The 15845-nt window shown below is 42.9% G+C and overlaps 1 protein-coding gene across 1 annotated transcript; it reads left to right on the forward strand.

The window, feature by feature from the left end:
- Positions 1-6671: 6671 nt before the first annotated feature.
- On the forward strand, positions 6672-12792 carry LOC126450986 (uncharacterized). Its single transcript, XM_050091030.1, has 3 exons — positions 6672-6701; positions 8916-9122; positions 12503-12792. The coding sequence occupies exons 1-3, from the start codon at positions 6672-6674 to the stop codon at positions 12716-12718; spliced, it is 453 nt and encodes a 150-aa protein (XP_049946987.1). The 3' UTR covers positions 12719-12792.
- Positions 12793-15845: the final 3053 nt, after the last annotated feature.

Raw genomic sequence — 15845 nt, forward strand, 5'->3', positions numbered from 1 at the left:
ACAATACAAATACATTCCATACTGTATTGAGTGATATATCTTTCCTCGTTTCATCTACAGAATTTTAAATAAGTTATCTGAGGTATTAGAATATGTACGCCTACTGGTTGTGAACCTAACAGATAGTGTCACATATTAGTGGCGTAGGTATCAGTTTGTGCTAAATGTTTCATAATCTTTCTAGGTAATGATGTGATTGGAAATGTTTTATCATTGTGATACGTTTAATACAAAGTTAAACAATAGAGGAGGAGTCAAATGTGTAGAACGTAGGTACATAAATATTTTTATTTTGTGTTAGGCAAAGACTACTGTTTCTTTCTAGTGTTAAACCATCGAGTGGTAGTTGTCTGCGGCTGGCTGGCAGTGTTGCGGCATGAGTTTGCTTGGGATGAAGTGATATTAAAATGTGCTATCTGGAAGGATAGCGTGGTATGTCGTAATTCTGCTATGTGGATTACATTAAGGAAAGAAAGGAACATGTATTCCATTACACGACAAGATACAAACTAGCACATAGATGGTAATAAAGTACGCGACGTATACGTCAACAATGCGTCGGACTACTTCAAAAAATGTAAAGTGCATCTTCTCAATCACTGTTTCTATGCTTCTTTCAACATATGTAATGCACCCGCTTTAATTTACTCTACTGCTAAACACCATTAAGCAGTAGTAAGTGTGCATAAGGAGTCTTTCAAATTCGCTTTACGAAAAATCTTTCATCCATTGCAGTAATATAGTAGAATTAATTACTTGCAGAGTATCTACGAGGGTCACTCCAAAAGAAATGCACAATATATTTTTTTGAAATCCATCTTTTATTCTACGTGTGTGAAAGTTTTACAATGTGTAGATACATCCTTTAGGAAAAATAGTTTCATTTCTTCACATTATTTCCATCCCCCTCAACTGCCTTACGCCATCTTGGAACCAGCGCCTGCATACCCGAACGGTAAAATTCTGGACCTACCTGTTGGAGCCACTGTTTGGCAGCGTGCACAAGGGAGTCATCATCTTCAAACCTTGTTCCACGAAGAAAGTCTTTCAGTTTGCCAAAGAGATGAAAGTCACATGGAGCCAGGTCAGGACTGTAAGGCGGGTGTTTCAGTGTTGTCCATCCGAGTTTTGTGATCGCTTCCAAGGTGTTTTGACTGACATGTGGCCTTGCATTGTAGTGCAACAGCAAAGCATCCTGCTTTTGCCGATGTTGTCGAACATGACTCAGTAGAGCTTGAAGTTAATTCAGTGTCGTCACATATGCATCAAAATTTATGGTGTTTCCAATTGGCATGATGTCCGCAAGCAAGAGTCCTTCGGAATCGAAAAACACCGTAACCATAACTTTTCCAGTAGAAGGTGTGGTTGTGAATTTTTTTTTCTTGGGTGAATTTGCATGATGCCACTCTATTAATTGTCTCTTCGTCTCTGGTGAAAAATGATGGAGTCATGTTTCATAACCTGTCACAGTTCTTCCAAGAAATTCATCGCCACCATTCACGTACTATTCCAAAAGTTCGCTGCATACCGTTTTTCTTGTTTCTTTGTGAGCGACTGTCAACATCCTGGGAACCCACCTCGCACAAACCTTTTTTAATGCCAACACTTTCAGTATTCGGCAAACACTTCCTTCCCCTATCCCAATGTAGCGTGACAATTCGTTCACTGTGATGCGTCTGTCAGCAGTCACCAATTCGTTAACTCTCTGCACATTGTCTGGAGTGTGTGCAGGCCTGATGCACATACACCTTTTTCAACCTCTTGTGGATGTTTCCCACTGTCTCGTTTTCACAGCACAGGATTTCTATGACAGCACCTTGCTTCTGACGAACGTCAAGTGTAGCAGCCATCTTGAAGACATGCTGTGAAGGCGCCACTCACGGGAATAGGTTGAACTAAGTTTGAAAATAATGCGGGAAGGATGTATCTACACACTGTAAAACTTTCACACATGCAAATGAAAACTGTATTTTTACAAAAATAGTGTGCATTTCTTTCGGTGTGACCCTCGTATTATTATAGCAGCAGAGTTGGCTTTACATGATTGGTAAAGTAGACTGAATGCTTGTATGCATGAATATACTGTTTTATTATTATTATTATTATTATTATTATTATTATTACTCTTATTATTATCGTTATCATTATTACTGTAGTATTTTCTACCTCCAATGTGAGCAATTTTGCCATATATATTCATACATGAGCTGTATAATAGAATGATGACAATAAAAATTTATGGTAGACTGGCATTCGAACCCGGATGCATGCATGTCCAAAGGAACCTTGCATGATAGTTCTAACCAGCAACAGCACTGCAATGTCGTATTTATCTGCCGAACTCGGGCAAGTGACTTTCAATTAAAATATCTATCCGGTATGGGAGTTGTGTTTGGGTAGCCTAAATGTGTGTCTGCTTTTAGCAGCAGCGTGGCAAGGATATCTGCTGTGTCCCACCAGAAGAGCTGCGTTTGAGTGGTTTGTGTTTACTTCCTCGCCTCTTACAGGTTAATTGTCTTCTTACGTTCAACGTGCTATGGCACAATCCTATAGCCAGGACCCAATGGAGATCACTTTTCAAACGGACTACGCAAGACACCTGCTTACGAAGTTGAGCAGTACCTCTGAGACCAACTCAGACTGCATCTGTCCCTCATTGTGGGTATACATTTTTCCATCGCGGTCAGTATCGTTTATATAAAGGTGACATCTGTCGCTCCGTGCACTGCCGTGGTCAATAAGTACACCAACGTCACTAAGTTCAAACACACATGTCGGAGCCGTCAACATGGACCACGCAGGACGTGGCCCGCAGACACTGCGAGTATTTGAGCTTCCACCTGAGGTACCAGTACATGTTATCAAGGCAACTTTTCAACCATATGTCAATGTCACCGGCCATATGGTGGAAAAATGGCAAACTTTCGAAACCTTCTGTGGAGTAAGTCAGGTGAACGTCGCATCGTCATCATACGCGACAGCCAACTTCGAACGAGTTCTGGCTGCACACAAGAAAACCACCTTAGGTCATCTTACGAGATCTCCAACACGGGATGTGGTCGTACCCGCAGAGACTACTATTCTCCCAGTCCATTTTGTCAAGCCTCCCACACCTCCTTCTCTGAGCGACCAGAGGAGCGGTATACTGAAGGAAACAGTAGCTGCAGGAAGGCAAGACTCCACAGCGCCAGAGCTCTCGACGACGCTGACAATGCGCAATGCGACCACAGACCACCAGCTTCCTCTGGTTGTACCTGAGGAGAAGATGGACGAAGGATCGTAACAAAATCAGCCTTGCCTCACAGATGACGAAGTACCGATGGAACTTCCACTACACACACGCGCATAAACAACGTTCAACTTTGGACAACAAGAAACGGCAGTGAGCTCCTTCTGAATTATACCTCCTTCACACATCTGGCCTGGTAGAGGATGGTGATGATGATGGGAATTTGGAAGATACACCGAACGCCGATACTAGTCGTCCAGTTCCCCACTTTGGTCATGATACAGGTATCACATCAATCCTCAGCCAGATACCGGCGTCAGACAATCAGGATGGCCATCCTACAGCACCAATCAATGACAGAGCTCCTGAGTCACCCCTCAGATCAACACCAGGTCTTTTTCAGTGAACTGATGACCTGGAAGTTGCCAATTACGTGGCGATGGGAGAGGTGGAGGGCCACCAACCTGCGATACCTCCTGAATGTGAGTGGCATGACTGTTACAGTCAATATTAGGCAGTTCGTTAACATCTACGCTCCTTCTGGCTCGGAACGAGGGGGGGGGGGGGGGGGAATGCTTGCGTTTCACGAAGCAGGATGTAGTGCAACTCTGCCAGGGTCGATTGGATGACAAGGTGATAGTTGGTGACTTCAGTTGTACGCAGCCGTGCGCCATTCACTTTGCCCAATACTCGTAAGTCTTGTACAGGACCTTGATATGGTCGACACACGTCGACGTATAAATGGTTATGTACCTGGATTCATCTACCTTACCAGTAGCTCATCGAGCAGGATAGATTGGTTTTACGACACACCCACCCTAAAGCGGTTATAAATAGCGTGGAAATATGACCTCCAACGACCACATGGCATATATCTGTGGTGTTACTCTCCGTCCCCTCCTCGTATGCGTCGTAAAATGAACACTGACCATTTCGACTCACAGGTATGCGGGTTTGGGGTGGAGACCACGTAGCACCAAGCCGTCAGACGTCGTGCTCACTTCGGATGAGCGTTAACTTGGTGGATCAAATATGGAGAGCCTGCTCTCTGCCAGACACTGATGGCGTATAGTACGGACGCAGCAACATGGAGAAAACAAACGATCGACTGTCGACTTTTATGATACTATCCAATGAGGGTGTGACGTCATACGAAACTCAACAGATCGCCAGGTAATGATCATCTGCGGAAAGGCGCGAGCTGATGGCGGGGTACCTCAGGAACGACCTATGGTGCACCGTAAAATGCAAAAGAGATCACTCATGCTTAATTTGGTTACTAACGACGGCCAACGTGCAGCCGTGCAAAGGAACATTGTTGGAGCCTTCCACGCGCAATACGCGTGACTACGCGGCAGAGCGAACATATCCTGTGACGGTAGCAACCGTTCCCAGATTACTCCGTGGTACAGCTCCACTGGACGTGGCAACGGAGTTATTGCAGGACGTGACAGAGGATGAAGTTCACGACGTTATCTGTAAAGAGACGCCAACAGATCATCAGGACCTGATGGGCTCCTATTGCAGTTTTAGAAAACTTCTTAACGGCTGTTGATACTGTCTTGAACCGAGATTTGTAGAGAATTACTGTCCACCAAGAAGTGCTTGCCTGAAGATTTCTTCGAATATCTCTTATTATCAATATTCAAACCTAAAAGTGGAATTCGAACACGAGATTATTGACCTTCGACGGTGCTTAACAGTGACATGAAAATTTTCACATGGATGCTGGTATACCACATGTGATGGTCAATTCGCCATGTTATCTCCAAGGACCAAACTTCACTAGAAGGTGTGCTCTGTGCCAGTTCAGGGACTTAATCTCCCTAGTTGGGATCCAGCGCCTCCCAAGCGCCTCCTACAAGGTACAACATCATGGGGTACTTGTCAATGATCGTTGCGGGTACCCTCCACATTAACCATTCAGGGCGCCACCTTTGTCCTTTATCTGTGGTGCGTAATGCTTTGGTACTGGAATCATTCCTGTGTGGCCTACAGCAATAATCGACAGGACTCTTATTTGGCAGTCGAGCTTACCAATGCACGTCGTTTGTCTATGAAGTCGTCAGTGGAGCCGATGACATGACAGAGTCTGTGTCCTGTGTTGCAACATACGGTGCGGCATCGGGAAGTAAACTCAGCATGAGCAAGTTGCTTTTGATACCTATACGGTCGAGTTGGTCATGGGAGCTAGGACCGGAATTGACAGCCGACATCAGGTGCATGACAAAATTGAACTATAGACGCTTATTGCAAATGACATGGGCCAGCATAGTGGATCAATGTTTGTGACAGAGGCTGTCCTGTATACGAAGAGGGAAGTAAACATCGACACGTTGCTCATGCCACCTATTGAGTTGGGTTTGTCACAAGAGTGGATTTCCCCCTTTAAGCTTACCGACGCATTACCATTCCGGACTTCACAGCCGACATCCAGCGCGTGACGACACTGAACTTTTTTTTTGGGTCATTAGTCTTCTGACTGGTTTGATGCGGCCCGCCACGAATTCCCCTCCTGAGCCAAGCTCTTCATCTCGGAGTAGCACTACAGATTCTTATTGCAGCAGACACGGGCCAGCGTAGTGGATCAATGTTTATGGTCCCTCTCAGTGTGAACTTAGCTTATCGGCTTGAACGTGTCTCACATAATCTTTCGATCACACACCAACTGGCTTGTAGCATTATGGCCACATACGGCTCCCTTGTCAGCAAAACTCCCTCATACTTCCAAAGGACCTCTCTAGACCTACCGATTACGTTAGGAGACCTCCGTTCCTCCACCTGAGTGATTTCTATTTGGACCACAGTCATCTATACCATATGACCCTGACCCCACTTTTGGTGACGTTGAAACGACTCTACTATTAACTTCAGAGGTACCGCTGGCCTAATGTGATCGTAACCAAAAGTCCCAATACGCAGTGGAGTGGGGTACGGAAAATGGTACACCATCCCTTGCTTGACTCCGAGGAGCAAGCCGTGTCCTATGTGGATGTCAAGTGAAGTACGTGACACACGAACGCCTTTATGAGATCCATATGGCGGATTCACTCATTGCTCGACGTGCCACAACGTAGAGACAGATGAACACCATCTCAGCTGTGGGAAAGAGGGGCAGGAGTGGTACCTTATGTACCAGACTAACGCATATTCTACATAAGACGCCACACACGATTCTTCTACCGTATGAATGCAGTCTTGTGGGTCCGCGGCCAGGACCGTGGCAACCCCAGACACGTTCTTGATTTCTAGTGCTATGTCCATGAGCGGCATCACGCCATTTTCATCACCCACAATACGTTCACCTTTTCTTTGAATTATCTATGGAGTGTCTTGTACCATCCACCGCGTAGCTGGAACGTTCCAAGCGAGAGAAGATGATATGACTGATCATATACTTTAACAAACAAACGTAGCACAACACGGACTGAAACGAGGCGACATGCCGGGCGACCTTGCGTCACCTACGATGGTGCGTCACTTCTGCCGTGTCTGTTATTTTTTTTTTCGATTTTCCATCTCAATACCCACCACTTGCTAGCAGCATCGTATATTCTCCCTCTCCGACTTAGCCCGACGTACCATAGGTTTTCCCCTTTGGTTCTTCATATATACATAAATAAAATAAAATACAGTTGTGGCTATATGGCTGTAAACAACTATATGTTTGATAATTAATTGAAACCCTCAGCTGCCGACAGGTGTTGTTGACATACCTTGATGGGGACAGCTGAAAATGTGTGCCCCGACCGGGATTCGCCCCCGGGATCTCCTGCTTCCATGGCTGACGCTCTATCCATCTTTTTTTCAATTAATCTCATTTTGTTCGTTTTTGTTCATTGTATCTGCTCGGGGCGGACGTTGCTAGACACCCGTTTCAGTTCGTCGTTGACCCATTAACTCAGTTTTTTATTACAGAGGGTAGCTAACCGGTGATCGATTAACGCAGTTTTTCTTCTTTTTTTTTTTCCGGAGAGCAGCCAACCCTCTGATCGAACACGCTGAGCTACCGTGGCCGCATCCAACTGAGCCACCGAGGGCACAGATCAATAGCGCGACTGTAGGGACTTATTTCTTGCTTGCTTCCCGTGAGACCCTCATTCCCAACTGTCCACCATGTACGTGGTTAATGTTCCTAATAGATACTTTGCCCATCCACTCGTTACTCGCGCCCACTTAGGTTGACGATTCCCGTAAGAGTTCTGGCAACCTGTGCGCACTTGCACAGACGAAGGTCAATGGCTGGGTAGCCATTTAACCATATATATGAAGATAGTAAAAAAATAGTTCAAATGGCTCTGAGCACTATGGGACTTAACATCTGTGGTCATCAGTCCCCTAGAACTTAGAACTACTTAAACCTAACTAACCTAAGGACATCACACACATCCATGCCCGAGGCAGGATTCGAACCTGCGACCATAGCAGTCGCGCAGTTCCGGACTGAGCGCCTAGAACCGCTAGACTACCACGGCCGCCATATGAAGATAGTAACTGTTCTCGACAGAACAGATTCTACTGATGACCGTGCAGCTTCTCTAGAATAAATTTATTCTAGAGAAGCTGCACGGTCATCAGTGGTATGTGTTCTTTCGAGAACAGTTACTATCTTCATATATATATATATATATATATATATATATATATATATATATATATATATATATATATATATATATAATATGTGTGTTTTGGGCTTGCCGCTTACTGGAACTTCACATCTACATCTACATCTACATCTACATTGATACTCCGTAAGCCACCCAACGGTGTGTGGCGGAGGGCACTTTACGTGCCACTGTCATTACCTCCCTTTCCTGTTCCAGTCGCGTATGGTTCGCGGGAAGAACGACTGTCTGAAAGCCTCCGTGCGCGCTCTAATCTCTCTAATTTTACATTCGTGATCTCCTCGGGAAGTATAAGTAGGGGGAAGCAATATATTCGATACCTCATCCAGAAACGCACCCTCTCGAAACCTGGCGAGCAAGCTACACCGCGATGCAGAGCGCCTCTCTTGCAGAGTCTGCCACTTGAGTTTATTAAACATCTCCGTAACGCTATCACGGTTACCAAATAACCCAGTGACGAAACGCGCCGCTCTTCTTTGGATCTTCTCTGCCTTTTACTCGAAACGTGACGGGGACACCGCGGCCAGGCCTCAGGTAGCGACCCCTCCCCACTCTGCCCCATTTCCCACTCTTAGGTACCCCAGACTGGCCCTTTGATAAGCGGAAAGTCCTGGTTCGAGCCCCAGTGCGACACAAGTTTTCATTGTCGTCATTCCATTATACAGCTGACTGTTCTACGTATTCGTCACTGCTAATACATTTCATATTTTCTCCTGGAACTGAGTCGTGAAAAATACCTTATAAACTAGCAACAGCACGACCGAATTTTGATGCTTCATCACGTCAACTGGAAAAAAAATACACAATATTCATGGTGCAGACACGTGACATTTTAAATATAGTTTTTCGTACGTATTAATTTCGACGAATCGAAATCGTCTCGTATGAAACACTCGTCAACCAAGTTCGTGGATCAACAGCAAAGGAGTGGTTAGAAAGAAGCGTCAAATTGACCATCACAGTAGAGCAAAAGTCAAAGGAGATTAAACTGTTGAGCAGTATACACTACTTTCATCGTACTGGAGCATACGGTCTCCCCGTTTCGCTCACGGCCGCAGGTTCCGGACACCGATCAGCTGCTCGTGGCAGGCACGCGGTCAGCTGGTGAAGGCCGACAGCTCTGGCGGCCGACGCCCTGCGACGAGTGGTGGCCGCTGCCGCCGCCGCTGCTACTGTATATAAACACGGACGTGGCCCCTCACAGAGCACAGCAGCACCGTCATTCGACTTGCTTCTTTCTGTCAGCTCACAACATGAAATTTCTGGTAAGTTGCAGTCTCTCATATCACATGAAATAGAGGACGGCCTCTGAACCATCTATTAAATGCCCTCAGTCACCGTACGTTTGTCAGCGAATGTGTACGTACTTCGCATAACTATTAATTGTACATGTGAGTTTATCAAAACTGCATATTGCAGTGGTTGCGCTTGAACAACAGCATGTAAAGAAACGAGAAAGAGGTTGGACAATAAATTGCGAGTGACTGTAGAAACTGGTAACTCAGTGAGATATGCAAAAGTACTGGACAATTAATTCAAGAAAGGCAGGCAAATTCGTTATGGTTGGGCGGGATGGGAGATTACTATTATTATTATTATTACGCTGGTCTTTACATAGCAGAGTGCTTCCCACATTTGATGTAAACAGTTTTGGTAGCAATGTTCAAATGTGTGTGAAATCTTCTGGGACTTAACTGCTAAGGTCATCAGTCCCTAAGCTTACACACTACTTGACCTAAATTAGCCTAAGGACAAACACACACACCCATGCCCGAGGGAGGACTTGAACCTCCACCCGGATCAGCGGCACAGTCCATGACTGCAGCGCCTGAGACCGCACGGCTAATCCCGCACGGCTTTTAGTATGAAATATGGGGGAAAAGTATTAGTGATTTTGAATTACTATCTCAACCCTTACATACTCCCAGATTACTGGAATCTAAAATGTACGACGAGCCGAGATCAGCCGAGATCAGCAACATACCCGTTAAAAATAAAATGAAATAAAATAAAATAAAGTGATACAAATTCCGTCGTACAGTCGAGATGGTCCAAGTTTGGATTACACTCAACCGGCAAATTTCTCTACAGGGAGTGATAACCCAATCTAAAAAGCTATATCGTCTATATAGATGATGCAAAAATATCTGGCACGATTAACCATCGATAGTTATTACAACTTTCTACTACTGTATGATGTCATAGTAAGAATAGTTTATCGTGAATAATTTATTTACTTATACCTCTGCGGGGATTTTTTCATGTTTTTGTGAGGATATGAGAGGACCGTAACTAACAGCACGCAGAACTGACCTCCCAGTGCAGAGTAAGCTCGAGTAACTCTCATCTGGTAAGGCTCCTAGATATTTCAGTTCAGATTTGTTTTATACTCTGGTCTTCAGTGCCACAATTTATTGCAGAAATCTGCATAAATTCGATAAAAGTGGTATCTATAAATGCAGTAATAACTGTCAATAAGTTTTTCTCGCAAATAATGTACCAGTGGTACCTGTATTTATGTTTGAGGCGCATGTGTTGCTACGTCTCGACACAGTATCCCCTTCATTAAGCACTGCTACCTGTAAAGACATCATGCAGTGTTGCAGGCGTTTTCGACAGTAGCTTGTCGTTATTGATTGCTTGGTACGATATATTCAACTTAACAAGGATCGGAACAGTTACGCCTTGCCGATTACAAGCTAGTTTAAATTCGCCGTGCTTTTTATTTCGGTGACAGTAATGCTGTAACGTTTCGGAGGATCGGACAGTAGTCAAACAATCATGCTGTAGTATAAAGCACTTTTTTTGACAACGCTGTATGAAAGAATGTTGGTCTACGATCACAGAGGCCGTTCGGTTTGGGGCATTATTTATAAAACACTTCTTAAGAGGTCAAGATTTTTGTATTTACATTCACTCCGTCTTTCGGAGTCTTGAGTTCCATTCTCAGGTCACTTCGACAGCGTAACACTGTAAGGGTCCGCCCATATCCGTACTGTTATTACATTCCATGTGACTTTCTAGTTTGAACGGTTGAGTGATGTAGTTGATGGATGGACAGCCGCGACTACAGACATGACACGGAATTTCCATGTGTTAACGTATGTAAAATATGTTACAGAGTGATGGGATGTAAGTGGACGTAGCTGTCAACGACGACCAGGTGAATGAGTATACAGCCAATGACTGCGTATAACCGACAACCGGTCGAGAATGCTACGGAACATCAAAGTGAAAGAGTTCGCTAGCCTCCGCTAAAAATTTATATGAAACATAAAAAAATTAGTAGCTGAACTGTTACGTCATTATTACCGTAATGTTCTAACAGCACCTAGAAATCATGTCACCGGAACTTTGATTACGATTACCGATCTTCATTGTCAGGGAATAATTACGAGAAAAATTTAAGCATACTATTGTTAACTGTTGTTGGACGTAATTCAGTAGTTAAGACGGTCTTCGTTGGAATGGATGAGCAGTCTGGTGTGTTACGTATGGATTTTTCGGTTATGCTCTTTTGAATTATATTATAATGACGAAAGTAAAGATTAGTTCGCGAGTTATGTTTCACTTATTCTGAGCAAGTTGAGTATTACTTGACTTCTTTGAATTTTTCTCACGTGTGATTACAAAAGGAAGGCTCTGCAGCTGACTTCTTCTGATTAGTCATAGTAAAAGGGAGAAAGTGAAGTCGGAGCCTATAAACGTTTAACAAACGTCGTTTGCGTGCACGGGATTACATTGTTTTAGTTTGGCGCCTGGTTTGTGCTGGTTCCCCCCGTGGCGGTAATTACAACTAAAGCCCCTCAGGTTTCAAATACGTCGGGCGGTGGACAGAACAACTACTCCCGAGTATAATAGAAGGCCGACTGACAAGGGAATCGCCACTACACATTTTTGATGATGATGTTACATGAGAGTTAAGCAGGAGACCTAACGTTAAAGGATGCTACATGAACGTAAGTTCCAGATATGCGTCAACACTCATAAATTTAAAATTTAATGACTCGTTACAGGTTCATTTGACTAATCAATCAACGCGTTTATACCGCTCCAGAATACTATATGGGTATTTATGAATTATGTCGCATACCGTAAGTCATAAGAGTTTCAAGCGAGAGATAAGTTGTTAACTTGAAAGATAATAAACAATCAGGGGATACAAGAAGTACTAAGTTAATTAGTGGGAATAAGTGAGAGAAGAAGGCTTTGTAAAAATGATTTGACAGAGAAAGAGGCAGGTTTTATAAATTATTTGGAGATTTTATGCAGCCGGCTGGAGTGGCCGTGCGGTTCTAGGCGCTACAGTCTGGAGCCGAGCGACCGCTATGGTCGCAGGTTCGAATCCTGCCTCGGGCATGGATGTGTGTGATGTCCTTAGGTTAGTTAGGTTTAATTAGTTCTAAGTTCTAGGCGACTGATGACCTCAGAAGTTAAGTCGCATAGTGCTCAGAGCCATTTGATTTTATGCAATAAGTAACACCGTGTTGAAAAGAGTAGTCAAGGGAAATAGCCATCAGGGCAGCCAAAGATAAGAACTCGAAAGGGAGATAATTTGCGATGGTACATCTAAAGGTGAAAAGATTATTCTAGAGAACGTTTGTACACAGGACTTAGAATTTAAAAAAGGAATGTATTTCCACAGGTGATTATCTTGGCCGCCTGCGTGGCAGTTGCTTGCAGCCAGGAGACGCGAGAGAAGCGCGGCCTCCTGGGGGCGGGAGTGCTGGCCGCCCCCGGCGCTGTGCTGGCGCCGCGCATCCTCGCTGCCCCCGCCATAGCCGCCGCCCCCATCGTCGCCGCCCCCGCCATCGCCCACGCCCCCCTGGGCCTCGGCCTGGGTCACCCCATCATCGGCTGAACAGCTTCACGCTAATTTCTTTGTGACTGTGTGTATTTTCCTGCGTGTCCCTAAATAAAGTGCCTGTAGCCTCACTGGTGTTTCCTGTTACGAAATATGTTACACCATTTCTTTTCATAAATCCTACTGCATTTTTTTTATTCTTAATCTTCTGCATATTTTTTCCCTCGCACTAGCGCCTGGCTCTTCCTCGTCTATAGAAATCTGAGCGCCAATATCTGTAACATCTGTTCTTTAAGCACATAATTTTCACTTAAGGATTTACTTGTCCCTAAGCACGAAACTTTCTCCGTGTACAATTTTAAAGTGGACAATAGCTTTAGCTTTGACTACGTATTTCATAGATAGTTAACTTTCACCCTTAATGGCGAGGACGATGTCTTATAATGTTTCATATGGCAGTGTACGGCGCTGAAGAAAAGGCGTTTGGTATGGATATTTTCGTTATTCAGGGCTCTAATATCAAAGCTATCGTCAAAGAAATGTTCATTCAGCACTATAGAATTTTTTGCTTGGTTGCTGTAAATGTGTATTGGTACATAGAAGAAACTGCGAAAATTTTAAAAACAAATATAATGTGGGGAACTACATAATCTATACAGGCTCATTATCCTATCTCCGCTGCTCTTTGTAACATGAAAACACTTAATAACATATTGCTGAAGATCAATAGTTTAAGATATAATCCTTACATTGCGATTGAGAGTAATAAAAATAATAAAACTGTCCAAAGTGCTATAATTGTAGTATACCGATGTCGGTTCATTTACCAATCTTCAAACAACTGTATACCGATGTCGTGATGACTGGGTATTGTGTGATGTCCTTAGGTTAGTTAGGTTTAACTAGTTCTAAGTTCTAGGTGACTGATGACCATAGATGTTAAGTCCCATAGTGCTCAGAGCCATTTTATACCGATGTCGGTTCATTTACCAATCTTCAAACAACTTTCACCTATTGAAGTAGATCTGGAGTAATATAATCTATCAATATAAACTTGCACAGACGCAGCACTGATAAAATTTATTCATATTATATGATTTTGTATCTAACAGTTTCATTTATTAGGTGCTGTACAAAGGATTACAAACAGTCTCGACCGCAATAAAACATTTATTTCAATGTTTACGCGTTTCGCTCACTATGTGATAATTCTCAGACCCTTATTAGAGGCGGTAGCGGTGAACAGAGCAGGGGTTATTGTCATCCATTTTTAAAATACTGTTAGCCAGACCGCTGTTTCTCCACGAGAAATGTTATCAATAATTAATTTTTAGGAACTGTGTTATGAGAAGTACGACAGCTAATTACAGTGAAAAAGTTACAATTATGTACCAATCAAAATGTTTTCCTTTTTCTATGACGTACTTCATCACCAGGTCGAGGCCATCATTTTCTTAACTATTTTAGGGGTAAACATGTGCGATTTTTTTTTTTCGAGGAAACCATAAGGCAATACTGCATCATGGAAAAAACTACATTACGCTCACCATTTCAGACAGGACATAGCAACTTGTTTATAAATATAAAAGTATATTTGTGTCATTCTGTTACCTGACATCGCACATCCTTTGCGCTGTACATTAAATGGCTCAATGATGTACCCGCCTTGCAAAACGGCTACAATTTTCGTCAAAGATATAAAATCATTTGTTCTTACATATCATAATTTATTTTCAACTAATTTATGCAGTTCCTCGGAAATTATCAAGAAGTCTTTGCTCGACTATCGTTAAACGCTCTTCAAACCCATTTTTAAGTTAATACTACTTACGTGAAACAGATTTTAATATCAGTTCTGCAAACATTTACGTTCATAATCGGACCTATGATCCACCCTCATACTGTGTAACGTTGAAGATACATGATTTAGCAGGAACAGTCCGATCGCTAAACCAGTAATAATTGGGACCTTTGTACATTTTGGATGAACTGCAATATTTAAAGTATATACTCTGCAGAGTAAAGATGTCAGTAAATTATAAGACGTCAATGGATAGCAAATGATGTGTCTGATTCACAATCCTTAGCAATACATATTTCCGTCTGCAAGTTTGTCTCCTGTGAGTTTTCTTCATAAATACATGCAAGGGACAAATTCTGACAATAGTAACTTCTGGTTAGTGTTATTACATAGCGATACAGGCAATGCTGCACATCGATATATATTTTAGCCTCTGGATTTATTGCCGCACTAACGATGACTGCAGTATTTGTCTTCTGTTAGGTAAAGAATACATCTAACATACAGTCTCCATACAGACTTAGGTATTCGCCGTCTCATATGAGTAGAATTGTCAGACTCGTCAAATATCTCCTTTAGATCAAGGCTTTGTGTTCCAGAATAGATGGTGGCTCTAATAACAGAGTGGTCAACGGATGCGAGTCTTCTTGACGAACGAGTAAATGAAAATTGAAAAGATGATATACGCCATTACGCAAGAATTGTTAATATTTAGAAAATTATGGAAATTAGTAAAATTGCTGATCGTCGCCATCTGATGAAATGGTCCACCGTCCTATTGAACTCATCTCCATTCTATCCTATATTTGATAGGACAACACGCCACAAAAGAGGCGCCTACCGCAAAAATGAAGTAATTATCGTTTTAAGAGAAAAAAAATTACTTCACATAAAAATGAGAGACCAAGTACTATAATTGAACGGACTAAGTCTAGGATCAGGACTAAGGCTAGGACTACGGTCTCTCGAGATTATTAAATTTTCGGGCATTTTGGTTTCCGTCCTGAGTACATACGTCTCTATATAACGATTCCGATTTGTGTGTTTTCTAAACATTGTGAACTTTTATCGGTTATTTCACGAGAGGTTAGTTGGGTATCCTAAGTACAACCACGTATAAAAGTTGTTGGAGAGTAAGCTATGCACTCGAAAAATTTAATAAATTCACGCTCCTTTACTTTTGAGAATTGTTTTTAATAAAACACGTTTGACCACTGCAGAGGGCATCGTTATTATTAGGACCGTTTTAACGCATTTTAGGGACGTCATTCTACAACGAATTGCTCACCATTTTATATCCTTCATTGCTTACCTTAGTTATTGATTAAATACCCGAGTATTTTACAGTAAATCAAAGGGCTTCATCTAGAACAGGGTCAGGAA

This window comes from Schistocerca serialis, chromosome 1 (genome assembly GCF_023864345.2).
Source record: "Schistocerca serialis cubense isolate TAMUIC-IGC-003099 chromosome 1, iqSchSeri2.2, whole genome shotgun sequence".
NCBI lineage: Eukaryota > Metazoa > Arthropoda > Insecta > Orthoptera > Acrididae > Schistocerca > Schistocerca serialis.

What these genes read in the sequence shown, in the direction of transcription:
- LOC126450986 (XM_050091030.1), top strand. Translation starts at nt 6,672, where the DNA reads ATGCCGGGCGACCTTGCGTCACCTACGATG. An exon ending in ACCTTGCGTCACCTACGATG is followed by an intron (nt 6,702 to 8,915) that starts GTGCGTCACTTC and finishes TCACGGCCGCAG; the next exon opens with GTTCCGGACACCGATCAGCT. An exon ending in CTCACAACATGAAATTTCTG is followed by an intron (nt 9,123 to 12,502) that starts GTAAGTTGCAGT and finishes GTATTTCCACAG; the next exon opens with GTGATTATCTTGGCCGCCTG.